Raw genomic sequence first — 21,792 nt, 5'->3', positions numbered from 1 at the left:
CACACACACACACACACACCATAGTGTTGTTATTAATGCTTCCATTTTTATATAACTTTACAATTTATAAAATGCTTTTATATAAATAATTTTTATTTAATTTTCACAACTCTAAATGTATACTTTTATTAATTTTGTAGTTCTTTTCTTTTTGCACTTTTCACAACTGCCTAAAGATAGTGTCAAGAGAGATTGGGGGTTAATTGGAAGAAATATGCATTAGGAAATGCTGAGTTTCGCTCAAAAGAATCTAGTGATTGACAGAGAGAGTTGACTCTCATGGGGATTGTATGTGCAATAATCTTAATGTTCCACTTATTGTTCTCTATTCCTTTCTCTCTTTTAGCAGGTGGCCACCCAGGCTACAGGCAAGACTCGTTCTTCCCAATTTGGTATGGGCAACTTTCAGAGTCCATCTTCCTTTAGTCCCATGTCCGTCCCTGGTGCTTCCACTACATCATCTGGTGCTGCTGCTTACCCTACTCTCACCAGTCGTGGATCCAACTTTGGTGAGTTCAGTCCAGAAGATGGATAAAAGGAAAATCACAGCACTAAAGAGAAAAGATTGATGGTTAAGATGGTTTGCTATGCACTGAGTTCATTATGAGAAAATGCAAGGTATTTGCTATTTAAAACCTAGCCACATGGTCCTGACTGGTTCGGCTCAGTGGGTTGAGTGTTGGCCTGCGGGCTGAAGGGTCCCAGGTTCAATTCTGGTCAAGGACACATGCCTGGGCTGTCGGCTCAATACCCAATAGCAGGAGGCAGCCTATGAATGATTCTCTCTCATTATTGATATTTCTCTCTCTCTCCCTATCCATTCATCTCTGAAATCAATAAAAATAAATCCTATATAATAAAAGGCTAATATGCAAATTGACCAAACGGCAGAACAACCAGTTTCTATGACACGCACTGACCACCAGGGGACAGACGCTCAATGCAGGAGCTGCCCCCTGCTAATTAGTGAAGCTGGGTTCACGGCTGGCTGCCATCAGTCGGACATCCCCCAAGCTTGGGGCTCCCGGACTGCAAGAGGACGCAGGCCTGTCTGAGGGGACGCGCCCCCTCCCCCTCCCTCCCCCAGTGCACAAATTTCATGCACTGCGCCTCTAGTAAATAAAATCTACCAACATGAAAAAGACCTATAACAAAAAGCATGTAAACTATTATTAATTTAATATGCAAATTTATTCTAAAATGAGCAAAGGACTCCTTGGAACAGCTTCCTAGAGAAAAATAATTTGGGTTGGGTTTTGAAATAGAAGAGGCTTTGATTGGCAGAAGAAGGGCAGGAGGTTTCTAGGTAAAATTAATGACTTGCATGTAGTTATGTGCTTGATTTTCCTCTCCAGTGGAATTAGTAGATTGAAGTTTATTCTTCCCCGCTAGCTCCTGAGACTGGACAGACTGCAGGACAATTCCAGACACGGACAGCAGAGGGTGTGGGAGTCTGGCCACAGTGGCAGGGCCAGCAGCCTCATCATCGTTCAAGTTCTAATGAGCAACATGTTCAACAGCCATCAGCACCGCAGCCTGGCCAGCCTGAAGTCTTCCAGGTGAGAGGATGAAAAGGCTTTAGAAAATCAGAAATTTGGAGAGAAAGGGTCACGGAGGAGAGACAGAGAAGGAAGCATGCATGTATTAGGGTGTGAGTGGGAGAAGACAGTGGGGACATGTAGGGAAAATTGTCATTAGTAGGAAAGATTATGAATTTATTTTGATGCACAGCCTTTAACCAGACCATATTAGTGATGTGCAGCACCATGCAAAGATGTCTAAGAAAGTAATTATAGCCCTCATCAGTTTGGCTCTGTGGATAGAGCGTCGGCCTGCGGACTCAAGGGTCCCAGGTTCGATTCTGACTAAGGGCATGTACCTTGGTTGCAGGCACATCCCCAGTGGGAGGTGTGCAGGAGGCAGCTGATCAATGTTTGTCTCTCATCGATGTTTCCAACTCTCTATCCCTCTCCCTTCCTCTCTGTGAAAAACCAATAAAATATATTTTTTAAAAAAAAGTAATTATAGCCCATTCAAGGAAAACCACTTCACAAAAGCTTGAGTACTATTTGCCTTGATTATAGTTATAATGGTCTGTTTACCTAATCATGAGGGGACTGCAAGACTGAGTGGAGTAATCTTAGGCAGGACAAAGGAAGAGCTAGTTTAAAACACAAGTTGAAAGAAGGCAAAACAGGTTTTGGTAGAAAACACAGAGGATAAGAGATACTCCATAATAAATTTATGGGGGGCGGTATATCAAATGTGACAAGCATATTTTTCCACTTTTGAAAATACTGAGAACTGGAAAAGAGGGAAATGTGTGTGGAACTATAGGGGGAAGACATAGAAGGGGCTAGGACAAAAGTTCGTCACCTAAAAGAGTCAGAGTTGCTGAGACTAAGGAAAGCTAAGAGAACTCAGCACAGCAGAAACTCATTGGGGACAGGAATGGTGGTTCAGGGGACTGTTGGGAAAAGAGCTTGATAAATGTAAGGGATCAAGGTGTGTGACCCAACTTATTTTTCTCTTATTAGGAGATGCTGTCCATGTTGGGAGACCAGGGCAACAGCTACAACAATGAAGAATTTCCTGATCTAACTATGTTTCCCTCCTTTTCAGAATAGAACTATTGGGGTGAGGATAAAGGTTTGGGGGAGAGAAAAATACCATTTGTTTTTAAAAAACAAATCTTTCTGTAAACAGAATAAAAGTTCCTCTCCCCTCCCTTCCCTCACCCCTAATGTGAACCCCCTTTCACTTCCGGCCTTTCCCTTGCCCTCCTGCCTCTCTGACATAATTTATAGATGAGATGGAGTAAATCCTCAAGGTTTTGTGGACCGTTTGAAAAATTAAGGCTGGGTGAAGTTAAAAATGCCTTGCCTTATGTCTCCTGACCAGAAATTTGTACAGAGGTGATTTCTGCTAGGGTCAAGGGACAGATTAGAGAACCTGATGTCCACTATTTGCCTTGTACTGTGGCTTGTTTTTGAAAGAAATTCTGAATAAGGCGGGGGAGAGGAGAAATGTCCTCATATTTGAGGACCATGAAACATGGTAGGTATATATGGGGCTTTAGGAAGTAAGAATATGTTCTTTCTGCTGCCTGTGAGCGGTTCCTCTGGAAAGAAATGTGAGGAAATGAGAGAGAAGTGTGTGTGTGTGTGTGTGTGTGTGTGTGTGTGTGTGTGTGTGTGTGTGTGTGTGTGTGTACATGTATTTCTTTGTGTATTTCTTTCTCCCTATTAGGGAGTTATGCAAAATTTGTCCCAGATTTTATCTTGTCTTTCTCTGTGTTTTTCAAAGAGTCCTAAGGAGTTAAATCTTCCAGGTATTTTCTACTTAGTATTGCAGCCAAAGAGTATTTAAATAAGTGTCTTTGCTGTACTTACAACTGTGCCCAGCCAATATGCAACTCTAAGCAGATATATAACATTTTCTGTTGATATGGTTTGTCTGTCATCAGACATATTTAGTGATAAAACTGGGTCGTTCCTGATTTTGGTGCTCTCACCTTATATGGAAGATCTGCAAACATTACAGAAATTGGCTGGCAGGATAAACACTTTCAGAAACCCCATACTTGGCCATAAGGATAATGCTGCATTTTTGTCAGAATTACATATGTGTGTTCCATGGAGGTTATTTCTGCATGGAAACTCAACTTCTTGGATTAGTGGTCCCAGTGAAAACCCTCACTGGTGCAGTTTGAACCAAATACCAGCCTTCTTGCAAAATAGCCTCTTATCTCATTCTCAAAGTATCCAGTCTGGCAAGAAACTGAGATTTAGGTCTTTTCTGACCTATAACTCTTTCCTCTTTGCTCCCTCTCAGTCTTGAGATTGGATTTTGCTTTGTAGTGCAAGTGTAATAAATCCATGTGATAGACGGGGCCTGGACTCTCATCCCAACAGGGTCACTTATTAATTATAGCCATATAAATGTGGATACAGGTTACTACTATCACTCTTTACCTTCCTCAGGTAACAGTCATGTGTATCGGCCTTTTTTTTAAATTGGCTCAGGCCAGTATTGTAAGTGCAAGACTGAATTAGTAAGAAGACATTTTAAATGTAGCCATAGGGGACTGAGGAGCACAGATGGCCTTGGAGAGGCTCAGAGAATGTCATTACGGGGTTTCCCTCCCTTTTGTCTCCAGTCTGGTGCCAGGTATTGGAGTGGAAAGGAGACAGTTTATTTTTTTATTCTATGTGCACACATACAGTATACATATATATTTATATCACAATTTAAGAAACCAAAATGTTGAGTTTCCAATAAAGTCCTTGTTTTTTAATAATCGCCTGTTTCTAAATGTGATCAAGACTATAATATTGTGTAGTTATTATAGGGCTTTGGAGGAGGGATGGGGAAGGGAGGGAGAAGATGCTCTGGGGGTTTTATTTTTGCTTTTCCTTCAGGGTTTTATTTTTGATTGTTTTTTTTTCTTGTTGGCCATTTCTGTACTGCTGGCATCTGTGCTGAGCCTTACAGTGGCAAAAACAATGACATGTAGCAAGTATTCTAAAAACAAGATATTTTTCCTTTTGTAAACTTTGTGTTGTGTCATCTTGATTGCGGCTTTATTATTCCTTTGCAGCTCATAAACAACAGACTCCCCACAACTAGTTGAATCCATAGCTTTAGCTCCAAATATACAAACATAAAGCACAATGTGTCTATAATTTCAGAAATGGGAAATCATAGGGCTCTGATCACTCAGCATTCCTCGGTTGTCCTCCTGATCCTGACTCATTCTGAGTGAAGTTAGGGACATCTGACCGTGGGGTGGGATGGGGTTGGGGAATGCCAAAGTCCTTGTGAGAGGAGAGAATTGGGACTGGAGACGAGTTGGACACATCTGGATTTCTTCCCCCCAGCACGTCCCCCTTTTCTGGATGGAAAGAAATTGGGGGTAGGGAAATTTAAACTATTCAGGTCTGAACCTGGTTTCCCTCTAGGTTCACTAGCGAATCTTACAATGCATAGGCATAAGCCTGTGTTCTTGAGAGTCTATTATGTAATCCAGCAGACACTGAATCTAGATCCCACGTATTATCATTTCTGTTCCAAGGACCCTTTTCCTCTTCCCCCACATCCGTTTATGGAAGAATATGGAGTTTGGGAGTGTGGCTCATGATCTGTCACATGCCTGGATATTGGGGGAAGTATGTGGAGAAGCTCATATGACTGGACCTCAGTTGGGGATTTTAGTAATTGAGACAGATAATGTTCATCAGGCATCCCACCATCGGAGATTAGCAACAAATAAGTCACATGTGAGTTTGTCAGTGCCATGGCATTGATTCATGTGCTGTCACAAATTCCTAAGAATACTGATTTTTGTTACTTTTAGAACTGGTTTCATCTGGACTTTCTGGGCATATCCTTCCTCAGCACAACTGTATTAGGCTGAGAGAGCTATTCCTGTCCATAGAAGCAGTGACAACAATTAGCCAACAAGCTTATAAAATACAAATGATTTTGAAGCCTATGGCTTGTCTTATATACTCTTCTAGCCTTTTGCTTTTATTCATCTCAGACACAAATTCAAAAACAAGGTTTAAAGTTGTAGAGATGGGTAATAGGAAAAGATAATCCTCCAATATAATAACGATGGGAGAGATCAGGACTATATTCCTCTACCGAGAGAAGATAAGCCCTGCCTTGGGTACTGTGTATTGAGGTCTATTTTTGTCTGTCCTCGATGTAAAAGCAGCTCTCCACCCTGGCTTACTCCACTTGCATACAGAAACACTGCAGATTCGATGCCTCCTTCCTTCCTCCCTAATCCCCCTTCTCAGCATTTCTATCTCCGCCTCCCTCCCCTGTCCAAATTTTCCAGCCAACAGCTGGAGCTGACTTCCGCAATTCTGATGGAATAAATCCAGCAATCCTAGGCATCCGCCCACATTATCGACACTTCCCTGCAGAAACGAGCCCAGAGAACAGATTCCCATCAGCAGGTAACATTTTCAACTTCCTAGTTCTTGGTTTTTCTTTCCTCCCAGTTCTACATTTTAGGGGTGTTAGGGATGTAGTGACTGGGGATCAAAATGAACTTTGTAGGCTCTGTGCATGAAAACAATGATGCCTTTCTTAGGTCATTTCCTGGCCAAATAAAATCTGCCTGGATATGTTTAGGATTACTTCTATGACTTGTATGTATACATGGTTGTTAGTAAAAGCAAAAATATAGGAAGCCTTTACCCATGCTTCACTTAGGGTAGCCTCTGGGGTTTTTTGTTTTGGCCAAAGGTACCAAAAGGGTTAACATAGTGGGAAGTGGAGTGGTGCAGGGAGGTGGCAGCTCAGAACTTGCTACTCTGAGACAGCCCAAAGCCCGTAACATTCCACACATTAAATGCCCTGCTGTATATTTGCCAGTTTGCAAAGATTACATAAAAGTGGACTACAAATTCAAAACTTATGAAAGCTGTATGACTTGCTACAGGCTGTAAATTGTTCTTAAAATGGAGGACGCATAATTAAGCCACTGCAAGGAGTGAAGCTAGAGCAAACTACGGAAAAGCTGTGTGTTTGGTCATAGAACACTGCTTTACTGTCTTACATTCTTTTAGCAAACTTTGGTTCTGAGGCTTTTTGTCTTGTGAGGCAGTCACAGAGGTTTTCGTTGTCAGAAAAATAAAAAAACCTTCCTGCCCAAAGCAGCTGGTTGAAATTAGGACAGTTTCCTGCCTGAGAAGGGAGCAGGAAGAGAAAGAAAGAAGCAATGCATAAGACTAAGGAGACAGTAAAATATTTTCTCATAGTTAGAGAATAGGAAAAACTGTCAACTTTTCCCTTGTCCTCTCCTGGCAAGGTCTAGAAAAATACCCGGACTTAGGCACGGAAAAGAAGAATGCCTTAAATGACCAGGAAGCAAAATGTGGCGGGCAGTCTTCCCTTTTGCGTATTATCCAACCACCATCTGCCCTGCACTTATCTACGTAACCTTGTCCATCTTTTTTAATCTGCTAGGGATAGGGGAGGAGACAGGGGCTGAGCCCATGCTGATTGTCCATTTTCTACCCTGTTTCAGGTTGTCAGTGCAAGTTGTGTGTGGGTATGGAATCTCCCTAGGTCAAAATACTTAGCACCAGAAGTATCTGCACCCCATCCAAACCCAGACTCCTCCTGACAATCAGGTTTATCATATGGAATCACCTTCAGTTGTTTTTCTATCTTCTTCATGAAGCCCAATTTTCCTTTGTCTCATAGTCGATAGGAAGAGGTTCTTAACTTCAGGCTCATGAACTCCCCAGAATTAAAATGCATGTGTGCATGCATTTTTTCCTGGTGCGAGGGATTATATAGTGGCTTGCAAATTTTTATTAGCTTCTCAAAAGAGTCTATGACTGCCAAAGGTTGAGAACCACCTGTCTGGGAAGATGGCTCCGGGTATTTCCTCCTGAGCCAGGCTAGGACTTTCTTGGCAAACAGAAGAGTTGCCCCTAATTATCCCATTCCTCAGGATGTGGGAGCTCAAGGTTCTACTGTTGCTGCCCGTGGTGAGCTTTGCTCTATACCCTGAGGAGATACTGGACACCCAATGGGAGCTATGGAAGAAGACCTACAAGAAGCAGTATAACAGCAAGGTGCCTGGGGACTTGGAGGGGAGCATGATGGGAGGGCTAAGTGAGACTTCCAGTCCTAGGTTCCAGGCTCCTTCTATCCAAATTCTTGAACCACTCCAACCAAGCAAACCTGCCCTTGTTCCCCAGCTGTTAACATACAGTTTTTATTCCTACTCCTCAAGTCACCATCACATCCTCTCCCTACTTTTTTTTTTTTAAATATATTTTATTGATTTTTTACAGAGAGGAAGGGAGAGAGATAGAGAGTTAGAAACATCGATGAGAGAGAAACATCGATCAGCTGTCTCCTGCACATCTCCTACTGGGGATGTGCCCACAACTCAGGTACATGCCCTTGACCGGAATCGAACCCGGGACCCTTCAGTCCGCAGGCCGACGCTCTATCCACTGAGCCAAACTGGTTTCGGCTCTCTCCCTACTTTTCTTAATATTTTTCTTTTGGGATGACTTCTCAGATTAATGCTATTAATCCATAAGCAACTTTTCTGTACATCTCTCCAGATCTTTGCATTCTATTATTTGAATATGCTTGTATATTTCTTCTTGCATGTTCTTAATAATCCCGTGATCATTTTCCAAAGTAGATTGTATACTCTCTTTTATTGTAAGTTTTATCTTTTCTCCTAAATACCTCCATAATATTACATATGTAACTTTGCACACAGAACCCAGTCTATGCCAGTACTGACAATGCTCTATTTAGGTGGATGAAATCTCCCGGCGTTTAATTTGGGAAAAAAACCTGAAGCATATTTCCATCCATAATCTTGAGGCCTCTCTTGGTGTCCATACATATGAACTGGCAATGAACCACTTGGGGGACATGGTGAGTGAACCTCAGCTCTTGTCCTACCTGTCCTGTTTGCCTTAGTTTCCTGATTATGCCTGACCTCTTTCTTCTTTGTCCCAGACCAGTGAAGAGGTGGTTCAGAAGATGACTGGACTCAGAGTACCTCCATCCCATTCTCGCAGTAACGACACCCTCTATATCCCAGACTGGGAAGGCAAAGCCCCAGACTCCATTGATTATCGAAAGAAGGGATATGTTACTCCTGTCAAAAATCAGGTACCCTCCTGTCTCCTGGGAATGGGTATGTAAGCTGGTATGACCTCTTTTGCTGTTTCTTTGTTCTTAAGATACGAGGGCATTAGGAAGGGGAAGAGGAATTAAGGTTACTTCTCCCCATGCTAATAGCCTATTTCATCATTTAACTCATCTATTTTTGAACATTTAGGTTTTTTTGTTAATCCTCACCTGAGGATATTTTTTCCATTGATTTTTAGAGCAGAAGGGGGGAAGAGAGGAGGAAAGAGAGAAAGAGAGAAAATGATGTGAGAGAGGCATCAATTGGTTACCTCCCTCACAATGCCCCAACCCCCAACCCAGACAGGGGATCAAACTTGCAACCCAGATACATGCCCTTGACCAGGAATCGAACCCTCAACCCTTTGGTGTGCAGGCCAACGTTCTAACCATTGTGGAACACTGCCCAGGGCTTTAGGTTGTTTCTGCGTTTTTCTTTTTACAAATAGTGTAAGCACCTTGTGCATATGGATATGTGTGTATCCATATACAAATATGCAAAATAAATCCTCAAATTAAAATGAATAGATCCTTTCCAAAAAGGTTTTACTATCTACATTCTTATCAGCATGAGAATGCCAGTTTTCCCACAACCTTAACAATGTTAATTGTATGTGTCAACTAGATGAACAACTGATTTAACATTCATTCAACAAATACATTTTTTTTCAAGAATTTACCAGTATGTGCTAGGCAGTAGAGAATCAAGATGACTAAGACACACCTGTGTCCCCAAGAAATCCTCCATCTTAAAAAATAGAAAGAAAGCCCCGACCAGTGTGGCTCAGCTGGTTGGTGTATCGTCCCATGCACTGAAAGCTCACAGGTTTGATTACCAGTCACGGCACATGCCCAGGTTGTGTGCAGGCTTGATCCTCTGTTGAGGCGTACGGGAGGCAACCAATGGATATTTCTCACATTGATGTTTCTCTCCCTCTCACTCCTCTCCCTTCTTCTCTCTCTAGAATCAATGAAAAACATATCCTTAGGTAAGGACCAAAAAATAATAATAAAAATAAAAAATAGAAAAATTTAACACCTATCTTAAGAAGCACTAATGATAGCTAGCACTTTTATTATCCACATTTTACAGATAAGGAAACTGAGGCAAAAAGAGGTTTAGTAACTTACTCAAGGTCCCATATCTAAGGGGTTACAAAGTCAGTACTCTGCTATACTACAGCTAATGGAACAATAGTAACAAAAGTTATCAATAGCAAGAACAGCAATAGAACAATGCAACAAATGTTAAATGAAGGGAAATAGGAAGCTTTCACAGCAAAGGGGACATGTATATTGGAATTTATAAAATCTGTGGAATTTCATCAGGCAAGTAGAGATGAAAAAAACAAAAAACGTGAAGAACAATGACTGATAGTTTCTCTGTTATGCCTCTCAGGGTCAGTGTGGTTCCTGTTGGGCTTTTAGCTCTGTGGGTGCCCTGGAGGGTCAACTCATGAAGAAAACTGGTAAACTCTTAAATCTGAGTCCCCAAAACCTGGTGGATTGTGTGTCTGAGAATGATGGCTGCGGAGGGGGCTACATGACCAATGCCTTCCAGTATGTGCAAAGGAACCGGGGCATTGACTCCGAAGATGCCTACCCGTATGTGGGACAGGTGAGACGGTCCCACCCAGCTCTGTGATGGATCCTCCTGCCTCAGCATGATATTTGTACTAGAAACAATTCCAGAAATCTTGTTTTCTGTTACCTTATTCTGCTTTCTTACTGGGAAAATTGTCCACTAAGGCCAAGAAGATTCCCACATTCCGGGAGAATTTGGGGAGTTTAGGCTACCATAGATCCCATCTGCCTCTGTGCCCTGGGAGAGTGAGGGGAAATAGGGGGTAGGCTATTCCATAGATCTCTGAGAAGGTCTCTATAGCCCTCTGTTCAACTGCCACTCCCATCACAAATCTAATTTCATGAATCATGTGGCTTTATTTTGTATGATCTCAGTGTGGGTTCTGGGAACACTTAAGCAAGTTGTGTAAGTTACCATGTATAAAATGAGAGAAAAAAACAAGTTGCTTCATATTTGTTGTAATTTTAGAGGTCAACTCACTTCCTCCTATAAGACCCTTTAGCAATAGGAAGCAGATCTTTCTTATCTAAAATGAAGAAATTCTGAGGGCTTTTTATAGACAGAGGGTTGGTAATATAATATGGGGTCTTTGCAACAGGAACCTTTGAAGAAGGGATAACCAGTTTTAGTAATGACAATGATGGCTACTGTGTGCTAAGCCATGTGCTTGGTGCATTTTCTCATTTACTCTTAACAGCCCTGTAAGGTAGATGTATCCTCACTTTGTAAGAGGGAACTGGCACGAGGTAAAACAGCATATTCAAATTCATACCACTAGTTTTGTAGCAGAGCCAACATTTATCTACCAGATCTGTTTATCTGCTGCAAACATTGCAAGGCACGTCTTCTACACATAAATGCAAGAACTGTCTAAGTCTTAAGTTATTTACATCTTCAACTTTGCTAGATAGATCATATCAAATATTTTTACCAAAGTATTTGGAAAAATTTATATTCCCACATTCAATGTACAAGAAATCCCATTGATTTACATCTTTTTAAAAAACTTATTTTTCAATTACAGTTAACATTCAGTCTTGATGTGGCTTCTTCTCTATATCCTTAGTTACAGGAGTTCTGTTTATCTAGTCTTCAGGTGATTCTCAAGGGTGGTTGTTCTATAACTTAGTTGGAATTTTGATGTGGTCATGGGAAGAGGTGAGCACAGTGTCTACTGACTCCCCCATCTTGACGGAAAGTCTCACATCTTCATCGGTGTGTTTATGTGGCCATCTGCATTTCTTCAGTGCATTGATGTTTATATCTTTTGCCCATTTTAATTAGGTTATTTTTCTCTTTCTTACTGATTTTTAGGGATTTAAAAAAGATAGCCCTAACTGGTTTGGCTCAGTGGATAGAGCATCGGCCTGTGGACTGAAGGATCCCAGGTTCGATTCCAGTCAAGGGCATGTACCTTGGTTGCAGGCACATCCCTAGTGGAGGGTGTGCAGGAGGCAGCTGATCGATGTTTCTCATCGATGTTTCTAACTCTCTATCCTTCTCCCTTCCTCTCTGTAAAAAAAAAAATTAATAAAATATAAAAAAAAAGATATTTGGATACTAATATTATGTGTGTTGTAGGTTGATGTTTGTCTTTTCACTCTTAATTTTAGTGTAGTAAAATTATTTTTTCCTTTGTAGTTTGTTCCTTTAAAAATTCAATAACAATAAGTTTATTCATTCATGTTTAGTCATCTGAAATGATGTCTGCTGCAATAAAATGCTAAAAAAAAATCTAAATATTAACAATAATGGCAGCCCTCCCAAGCTCACACATACTACAGGGCCAGAAGATGATACATGCTTTTTAAAAAATCTTATTTCAGAAATCTTTACACTGAGGTAATAAAAAATTCTTTATCTGTTTTTTAGGTTTTACAGTGTTTGCTTTCATATTTATATTTTTAAACTATCTGAAGCTGAGTTTTGTGTATGGTTCAAGGTATTCACTTTTTCACAGTGCTCTAAAATGGCGAAGAGAGAACAGACCTCTCTGAGACCAGTCACTGCCCCTGTTAGTTCACTAACATCATTAAAATGTTGATAGAGTTTCTCACTCACCAATTCATTGCCTGTTGCTTTGTCCTAGTCCTTTTTCAACCATTTTCTTTTATTCCCCCCGCAGGATGAAAGTTGTATGTACAATCCAACAGGCAAGGCAGCTAAGTGCAGAGGGTACAAAGAGATCCCTGAGGGGAATGAGAAAGCCCTGAAGAAGGCAGTGGCCCGAGTGGGACCCATCTCAGTGGCCATTGATGCAAGCCTGAGCTCCTTTCAGTTTTATAGCAAAGGTAAGGAGCTGCTCCTATGGAACACAGTCAACTTATGATGTGGGCTTGGCAGCTTCTCGAAGGGCACTCAGCACTTTTAGTACTTCGTTTCCATATTCACACTGAGTCTGCCAAAGAGAAACTACCAGCTGCCTTGGCACAGAGCATCTCTGATGTAAGCCCTTCTGACTGGGATGGATTCTACAAAGGGTCACCGAGAGTGGGAGACCCCACAGGGTGCCCCTGGGATTACAGAAAGCTTTACTTTGATTGATTGTTTCCTAGGTGTGTATTACGATGAAAACTGCAATAGCGATAATCTGAACCATGCGGTTTTGGCAGTGGGATATGGGATCCAGAAGGGAAAAAAGCACTGGATAATTAAAAACAGGTAATGATGCAAACACTACATTTGTCAGTCAATCACTCTCCCTCTCTCCTCCCCTCCCTCCAGTCTTCCATTCTCTCCACTTATTTCCTTAGCAACCTCATCCATTCTCATAGCTTTATTCATTTCTCCTATGGTTTTTATTCCTAAACTCAAATCACCAACTTCAGCCTCTCTTCCTTCTTTCCTAGACTCATGTTTTCAAGATTACTCTTCCTAAAGCACAAATCAGATTACTTCACTCTCCCAATCAGAAACCTTCAGTGTCTCCTCCACTGTGATGGACCACAGAGTCCAAGTCTTTCTTTAGCCTGGAAGCAAAAACAACTCAACTTGATCTCTAACTACCTTACCAGACATACTTCTCCCCTGTCTGGCACCCTACTTTTCAGTCAGAAGACTGTAAACATGTCCCATGCTTTCCTGCCTCTGTTACTTATTTCACACTCCTCCACTGGCATCCCATTTCCACAGGCCCCAACTCTATCCAGCCTTTGGGCTCAGCTCAAATGCTACCTCTTACATTAAGTCTTTTTGTACCTCTTACATTAAGTCTTTTTGTTCCTCTTGATCAGAAGCAATCTCTCCTACCTTTGAGACCTATAGTATTAGGCCTTCCATTTCTTGACTTTAAACTTTTTAAAGGTAAAACTGTCTTATTTATTTTGTATGCCATTAGTTCCTAGCACGATACTTAGTGTTTTAATGTGTAAATGAGGGTACTAAGTATTTTTCTTGATTGGTCCTGCAGCTGGGGAGAAAACTGGGGAAACAAAGGCTATATCCTCATGGCACGGAATAAGAACAATGCCTGTGGCATTGCCAACCTGGCCAGCTTCCCCAAGATGTGACTTCAGCCAGCCAACCCTATCCTGCTCGTCCATTCCTTCCATGATGGTGCAATGAAGTGATGTACTTTGGAAGGGAGTGGGATGCCTTTCTTGAAGCAGAAGCAGTAATACAGAGATTGTCCATTCAGTCTCCTCATTTGTTTGTGCGTCAGGCAACACTCCTACTACTTTCCTTCTCTCCACCCAAAGCCTTTATTTTTCACTGTGACCACAGTAGGAATTTCCCCCCAATTATTATGCACTCCAGTTCATAAATCTATTTATCAGTTTTTGGTACAAGTTAACATGATACAAGAAATGTGTTTTCTTTTTCCTTCTTTGCATTTTTTAAGTAAACCTAGTATTTATCTTGTCTATAACTTAATAAATAGCTGTTTGGTAGCAACTCATTTTGTGTTGGATACTGTCCTAGGTGCTGGAGACAAAAAGGTGAATAAAACATATTCTTATACTTGATGTGCTCATAGTTTGTTTGGAGAGATCATAACATAAATAATTCATCTTAATTCATTTATTTGTTCATTCCTTCAGCCAACTTCTATTAAGTGCTCTGTACTAAGAACTGTACTAAATTTCAGGAATTAAATGGATATAATGAGATTTCAATATTTAATTCCATTTTAGGGGAACCAGATTTAGGGGCACATAATACTTGGGCCTTGAAAAATATCTTAGGGCCCTCTGAAATTCTAGAACTGAAACTTATGCTGTCACCAAGAGAGGAAATTGAAACTTTAAAAAAAAATACTTTTACTTATTTTTATTTTTTTCTTTATTGTTGAAAGTATTACAATTGTCCCCTTTGTTAGTTTATGTTTTTTTTCCATTGACCCCCTCCACCCTCCATCCAGGCCTTCATCACTCTATTGGAAATTTTTTTTTTTTTTTAATGGAAACTCTTTATAATAGTTTCCAAGCAGTGTTAATTCTAAAAGAATTTAGCAGGCTAGTAATAAATCTGCCTAACTGGTTTTACCATTTTTCACAAAATCCTCATTCTTACCACTAGAAATAATTCAAAGAAAATGCTAACCATATGTCAGGCAGTATTTAATTTTATTCTATGCAAAATCATTTATTTTTATATGTAAATATTTATTACCATGTGTTATGCAGTGTATTTTAAAGGCATGATGATGAAATATATTAGTAAGACACAGCCCGGACTTCAAGAATAGTATAGACTAGTGACAGACATACAAACAACTAATAATACCAACCGTAATGAAATAAATACTAATTATGCAAGTTTAGAAATGAGTCATCCATTCTTTTTTTTAAAATTTAATTTTGTTTTATTTCCTAAAGTATTACAAAGAGTATTACATATGTCTCCCTTTTTCCCCCCCTTGACATTCCCCAGCCTCCCCTACCGCCCAGTGTCTTGTGTCCATTGGTTATTCTTATATGCATGCATACAAGTCCTTCGGTTGATCTCTTACCCCCCCCCCCCAACCCAACCCAGGTTTCCCACTGTAGTTTGACAGTCTGTTCAATGCTGCTCTGCTTTTGTATCTATTTTTGTTCATCAGTTTATAATGGTCTTTATTATCCATAAATGAGTGAGATCATGTGGTATTTTTCTCGGCTTCCCAGGGGCCGTCTCAGCCTCACCGGGGTCGTCTCAACTTCACCGGGGTCGTCTCAACTTCACCGGGGCTGTCCCAGCCTCACAGGGACCGTCTCAACCTCACCGGGGCTGTCTCAACTTCACTGGGGCCGTTTCAACCTCACCGGGGCTGTTGCAGCCTCACAGGGGCCGTCCCAACCTCACAGGGGCCATCTCAGCCTCACCGGGGCCGTCTCAACCTCACCGGGGCCGTTTCAGCCTCACCGGGACAGTTTCAGCCTCACCGGGGCCGTTTCAAGTTCACTGGGGCCGTTTCAACTTCACTGGGGCCGTTTCAACCAAGTCATTCATTCTTTTTTTTTTTTTTTAAATGTTTTATTGATTTTTTACAGAGAGGAAGGGAGAGGGATAGAGAGTTAGAAACATCGATGAGAGAGAAACACCGATCAGCTGCCTCCCACACACACCCCACTAGGGATATGCCCACAACCAAGGTACATGCCCCCTACCAGAACCGAACCCGGGACCCTTTGGTCCCCAGGCTGACGCTCTATCCACTGAGCCAAACCGGTCAGGGCGAGTCATTCATTCTTAATAGGACTTTATGAGGTTTCATTGAGAACAGAGTTTTGGAAGATCTGAATGGGCAGAGAAGACAGATGGGGAGTGGAGTGGGAGGAGAGAAGGCATATCAGGCCAAAGGTTCTCAGTGAACAAAGGCACTGAGAGAATTGTGTGTGTGAATGGTGAGGGCTGCAGTGGCTCAAGTATAGGATGCAAAGAAATACATGATAGAGCTGAGGTGAGAAAAATAGGTTGGAGAAGAATCATGGAAGGCCTTGTATGCCTCCCATGTCCCAGGAAGTATATACATTATTTTACAGATACGCAGGCATTTAGGCATTTTTGAGCAGGAGAGAGACATGATCAGATCTGTATTTTAGCAATATTCCTCTGGCAGTGGTGTAAAGAACAAAATGAAGATGCAAGGAAGTGGAGGAAAGTTGACATGTGATGAATACTGCACATACTCTACTTTTCAAAGAAGGATCCTTCACAGAAAAATGACTCCTGAACTTTTCTGAAGCTTGAGTATGTGTTTGCAGATGGGGTGTTAGAAAAAGGCATTCCAGACCCAAAGAATAGCATATTCAAATGTGTAGGCAGGAGAGAGCATGGTTAGCAATTAACAGATATTTTTCTGAGCTTTGAAAGGACCAAAGACAAACTTGAGAGATATCAGACTCCCCACCAAGCAAATCTATACAGTTCTGTTATTTTGATTTGGAATATTTCCCCTTCTGCCTAAAGAGCATTCTTTAGAATTTCCTTTTGTATGGACATGTGGGCAACAAATAGACTCTCTTCCTATATGTTGTTGTGTTTATTTTTAGTGATATGCTAGGGGAGGAATGGTCACCCTGGGGGCAAAGTCCTACCCTACAACTGTTATTACTAGGCATCCAGGGCTTTTCACCCACATGGAGGGCACACCGCGAGTACCCAGCTTGGGTGAATGGGGAGGCTGTGCCACTGGATCCTATAGGACACCTACTGCATTAGCCTACTCTATCAAGCCTGGGAGATATAGTAGCTCTACCTGATACATAGAAACAAGTACAGGGAAACTGCCAAAATGAGGAGACAAAGAAAGAGGCCCCAAGTGAAAGAACAGAAAAAGCTCCAGAAAAATAGTTAAACAAAATGGACATTAGTTACCCTGGCCAGTTTTGTTCAGTGGTTAGAGTGTTGGCCTATAGACCAAAGGGTCATGGGTTTGATTCCTGATCGAGGGCATGTACCTTGTTTGCAGGTTCGATCTCTGGCTCCAGTAGGGTGCGTGCAGGAGGCAACTAATTGATGTGTCTCTCTCACATCGATGTTTCTCTCTCTCTCCCCCTCCTCCCTCTCTCCCACTACTTATAAAAAAACCAATGGGAAAAATATCCTCGGTTGAAGATTAAAAAAAAAATGAAGAGAAGCAATCTAATAGATGCATAGTTCAAAACACTGGTTATAAGGATGTTCAGTGAACTTAATGAGAACTTCAACAGCATAAAAATGGACATGAAAATTATAAAAAAGAACCAGTCAGAAATGAAGAATAGACTACAGGGAATCCACCGTAGAATAGATGAAACAGAATCAAATCAACAACTTGGAATATAAGGAAGCAAAAAGCACCCAGTCAGAACAATAAAAAGAAAAAAAAGGAGCTTCTGGCGCAACTTTAAGTGTACCAACATGCGCATTATGGGGATGCTGGAAGGAGAAGAGAAAAAGCAAGAAATTGAAAACCCATTTGAAAAAATGACAGAAAACTTCCCTAATTGGTGAATGAAATTGACATACAAGTCCAGGAAGTCAGAGAACCCAAAACAAGATGAACCCAAAGAGGCCCTCACTGTGACACATCACAATTTAAATTAAATTAAATTAAATTAAATTCCCAGTACAAAGTTAACCACTTGGGTAAATTAACAGAGAATTAAACTAGCATCAATATTATCCTAAAATTCAGAGTCCCTTTTCTTTAAAACTAAATAAGATAGTTCCTTGGAGAGAATAGAAGCAGCTCATTTTTAGGGTGCATGAAGCTAACAGATGATGATTTCAAAACCCGGAGAAGGCGTTAGCCTTCCTTATTCTGCTTTCATTTCCCTTTCCCATATTATTCAAATATTTCCTAATCTGTGATGGAAGGGAGTTAGCGCAATGTCAGAGCCCCATAAGACCAGCGTGATTACAGTAGAGGTTGAAAGTTAAAATTTGTTCTAAATTGAGTACAGTGATCAAGGATGCGTCAGATTATGGGGAATGCAACAGAAAGCATTTCTAGGAAACAGCATGATAGTAATATGCCTTAGGTGTACAATTTGGCAATGATATACAGGATGAGATTTCAAGATAGACTGGAATGAAGGTTGTTGAAATAATTTAAACGCTGTCAGCAAATATTTATTGAATGTCTACTGTATCATTGCACTATATACTGTGGAGGATACAAAGATGAGTTAACGGGTAGACTTATATGGCAAAGAAATAAATAATTGTAATATTAGGTAGAAAATTAAGGGTATGATTTCTCTCTCCCCAGAATCTCTGATCTGCCACAAGAGTGCCTCAAAGCAATGCAGAGCCTGAAAAAAAGACATCTGGTTGGAGATTTTAAAAAGGTTTTTTGAAAAAAGTGTCTTCTGAGATGAGCTATGAAGCTTGAGCAGGATTTCAAGAGGCAGAGAAGGGAAGGAAGTTCCAGACAGTGGGAAAACACTACTTTTAAAACTGGGTTCAATCCCAGGTCAGCAACCAGTTCTGTCCTCTTGAACAAGTTATATAGTCTCTTAGAACTTTAATTTCCCTTGTATAAAATGAGGATAAGAATTGTACCTACCTCATAGTGTTGTAAAATTTTAATAATAATACACATTCATTGACATATAATCGGTGTCCAAAATTTGTTAGCTGGGATTGTTAAAAATTATAAAGTGAGTGAAAAAGTGCAGAGGATAAGTGTGGATGTTCTGGAAACATGAAAACTAGTTGCTTTGAGTATAAGGTTTATGTGTGAGTATAGATGGCTTAGTCTGTTTGGGCTGCTATAACAAAATACCATAAACTGGGTGGTTTCTAAACAACAGAAATTTACTTTTCACAGTTCTGGAAGTTGGGAAGTCCAAGATCATGACTCTGGCAGATTCAGTTCCTGGTGTGAACCCCTTCCTGGTTCATAGATGGCTGTCTTTTTGTAGAAAGGCCAAGGGGGCCTCTTTTATAAGGGCAATAATCCCATTCATGAGGGCTCCACCCTGGAAACCTAATCTCCTAATAAGGCCCCACATCCAAATACCTTCACAATGGAGATTAGGTTTCAAAAACTGAATGGGGGAGGGTGGAACGTCCAACCCTCAGACTATAGCAATAGTGAAGATGAAGCTGTAAAGTATAGGGTGATATGTTTTTTAAAAATTTGATTTTATTTCTTTAGAATAGTTTTAGGTTCACAGCAAAATTGAGAAGGTAAAGAGATTTCCCATATACCATCTGCCTCCACACAAGCATAGCCTCCCCCATTATCAACATTCCCCGTCAGAGCGGCACATTTGTTACAAAGGATGAACCTACACTGACACATCATAATCACCCAACGACCATAATTTACATTAGGATTCACTCTTGGTGTTGTACATTCCAAGTGTTTGGACAGATGTATAATGATATGTACCTACCATTATAGTATTATACAAAGTAGTTTCACTGCCCTAAAAATCTTTTGTGCTCTGCCTATTCATCCCTCCTTCCCCTAACTCCTGCCAACCTGATTTTTTTTAGTGTCTCCATAGTTTTGCCTTGTTTTGGACTTGTATAGTATATAGCCTTTTTAGATTGGCTTCTTTCATTTAGTAATGTGAACTTAAGGTTCCTCCATGTCTTTTCCTGGTTTGACAGCTCATTTCTTTTTAGTGCCAAATAATATTCCATTGTCTGGATGTACCACAGTTTATTTATCCATTCACCCACTGAAGGACATCTTGAGGGCTTCCAAGTTTTGGCAAATATGAATAAATCTGCTATAAACATCTGAGTGCAGATTTTTGTGTGGACATAAGTCCGCCCCCCCAATAAAACATGAAAATATTTATGTCATATCTACACAATTTAAGTGTCAGCTATAATAAATGCTGAATCTTTTAAACAAGTTAGAAGGATAAGGAATGTTATGTTCAATCTGTACATTCTCTCTGCAGCATTAGCGTGGAAGACTGACATTTAAATTGGGCAATCATAGATGTGAATTTCCTGATCATCTCCAATGGACACAATTTTTGAGCCATTTCCATTGTATTTTACTCCCCAGACCTGATCCTGGTGGTCGAAGAAGGTATGAACACAAGTCTTCGTTCCAATGTCCTAGACTTTCACACTCTTGTCAGGTGAACGGGAAAAAAAGTGAGTATTGTCAGGATAGAACGCTACATTCAGCACCCAGGACACTGGTGCCAGGACTCAGAGTGCCAGCTAAGTTGGGGTGTTGTACATCGTAGATCTTGTTGTAGCCATCATCTGAAGCAGTGATGAGGAGCTTGGAATCTGGGGAAAAGGTCAAGGAGTGAATGGGCATGGCATGGCATGGCCTTCCAGCATGTGCAGCAGTATCCCGGTTGCAATATCAAAAATATTAATGATCCCATCTATGGCTCCACCAGCCAGATACCTCCCATCAGGACTATAGGCAATGCTAAGAATGAATTGTCCAAAGAATATTCCTTTTTCCCACTTTCCACTTAAAAAATGTTCACTTTCCCCACATGAGTTCCTGTGGCCAGATACTGGGAATCAGGAGAAAAGGCCAAAGTCCAGGCACCCACCCATCCTGCATCTATGGACTTTATCTGTTTGCCATACTCCCAAGTCCCAGAGACAAATGTGGGCATCGAGAGAACTGGATGCACTGATGGACAGCATGTGGCTGATGTCCATAGACACCAAGCTCACCTGAGGTCCCTCCAGACTCCACTGCAGGTCCAGCCTCTCATCACGCCATTTCCAGACTTTCACCAGGTCACCCAGGGACCCTATGACCACTGTCTCAGAGTTTTCTTTCTTGTTTGTCCCCCAGGCCACTAAGTGACATCATCATGGGCTTGCTCTTGTTTGAAGAGAATACTATACTAGTTGGTCATTTCCTTAGCCAAGGATGAAGGGCCAAAGACCAGACATCTCGCCTCACTGCCCCCTCGCATAGCACAGGCGCATGTCTAACCTGGACATACGTTTTTAACTTTTGGACAAATACTAAGGAGCAGAAGACAGCCGAACAATGATTTCTCTCTCATCACTGATGTTTCTCTCTCTCCCTCTCCCTCTCCCTTACTCTCTGAAATCAATAAAAAAATATATTTTAAAAAAACATTAGGGAGCTCACAAAATCTCTGGGAAAGTCAAAAAGCCAGTCAGGCTTAGAGATCAAGTAACCAGGAACATTACTTAAACCACAGAGAGAGAGATGCTCAACCTAGGATGCTACTGAACGAAAACACAGTTGACATGAATACTACAACTCATATTGGGAGACGAGTTGGGAGCCGAAAACAAGGTTTACAGGCTTTATTAGGGGAAAAAGACCTGCCGGGCTGTTTTGCAATGGGAGAGCAGCAACCGGTGCAGAAGTGAGCATGCCTTTTGAGGGGAGGAATGGGAAGGAATGGGAGCTTAGTGTACTCAGTGCACACTGATTGATGGCTTAATGTATGGTCCATATAGGAGCAAGGGCTTAGGGCAGTGGTCGGCAAACTGCGGCTCATGAGCCACATGCGGCTCTTTGGCCCCTTGAGGATGGCTCTTCCACAAAATACCACCACGTGCGGGTGCGCACGTACAGTGCGATTGAAACTTCGTGGCCCATGCGCAGAAGTCGGTATTTTGTGGAAGAGCCACACTCAAGG

The 21,792-nt window shown here is 41.2% G+C and overlaps 3 protein-coding genes and 1 pseudogene across 15 annotated transcripts in view; 2 read left to right on the top strand and 2 right to left on the bottom strand.

The window, feature by feature from the left end:
• The window catches only part of ARNT (aryl hydrocarbon receptor nuclear translocator), a 62,906-nt gene extending 58,352 nt beyond the window's left edge, over positions 1-4,554 (top strand). For 10 of the 12 annotated variants that reach the window (XM_036342470.1, XM_036342461.1, XM_036342459.1 and 7 more), the window contains 3 exons: positions 347-509; positions 1,393-1,559; positions 2,538-4,554. In XM_036342470.1, the coding sequence (XP_036198363.1) occupies positions 347-509; positions 1,393-1,559; positions 2,538-2,627 (420 nt within the window). In that variant the 3' untranslated portion in view covers positions 2,628-4,554. The remainder of the gene's footprint in view (positions 1-346; positions 510-1,392; positions 1,560-2,537) is intronic. The other 2 variants (XM_036342465.1, XM_036342460.1) reach the window with 1 other exon arrangement.
• GABPB2 (GA binding protein transcription factor subunit beta 2) overlaps positions 1-21,792 on the bottom strand; it is a 244,521-nt gene that overhangs the window by 209,338 nt on the left and 13,391 nt on the right. The gene's annotated exons all lie outside the window — the stretch shown is intronic.
• CTSK (cathepsin K) lies at positions 4,810-14,232 on the top strand. The gene is made up of 8 exons (XM_036342508.1): positions 4,810-5,966; positions 7,475-7,598; positions 8,302-8,424; positions 8,509-8,664; positions 10,082-10,300; positions 12,393-12,558; positions 12,823-12,928; positions 13,677-14,232. Exons 2-8 carry the CDS (start codon positions 7,476-7,478, stop codon positions 13,774-13,776), a joined length of 993 nt encoding a protein of 330 aa, XP_036198401.1. The 5' UTR covers positions 4,810-5,966; position 7,475; the 3' UTR covers positions 13,777-14,232.
• LOC118672755 lies at positions 19,882-21,136 on the bottom strand (annotated as a pseudogene).

The sequence above is a fragment of the Myotis myotis genome, unplaced genomic scaffold, assembly GCF_014108235.1.
Source record: "Myotis myotis isolate mMyoMyo1 unplaced genomic scaffold, mMyoMyo1.p scaffold_m19_p_18, whole genome shotgun sequence".
NCBI lineage: Eukaryota > Metazoa > Chordata > Mammalia > Chiroptera > Vespertilionidae > Myotis > Myotis myotis.
This window is presented reverse-complemented; position numbering and strand designations above follow the sequence as displayed.

Bases quoted from the DNA above. Each gene is read 5' to 3' on its own strand.
- CTSK (XM_036342508.1), top strand. From the start codon at position 7,476: ATGTGGGAGCTCAAGGTTCTACTGTTGCTGCCCGTGGTGAGCTTTGCT. The intron at 12,559-12,822 runs GTAAGGAGCTGC...ATTGTTTCCTAG, and splicing joins CTTTCAGTTTTATAGCAAAG to GTGTGTATTACGATGAAAAC. The intron at 12,929-13,676 runs GTAATGATGCAA...TTGGTCCTGCAG, and splicing joins CACTGGATAATTAAAAACAG to CTGGGGAGAAAACTGGGGAA.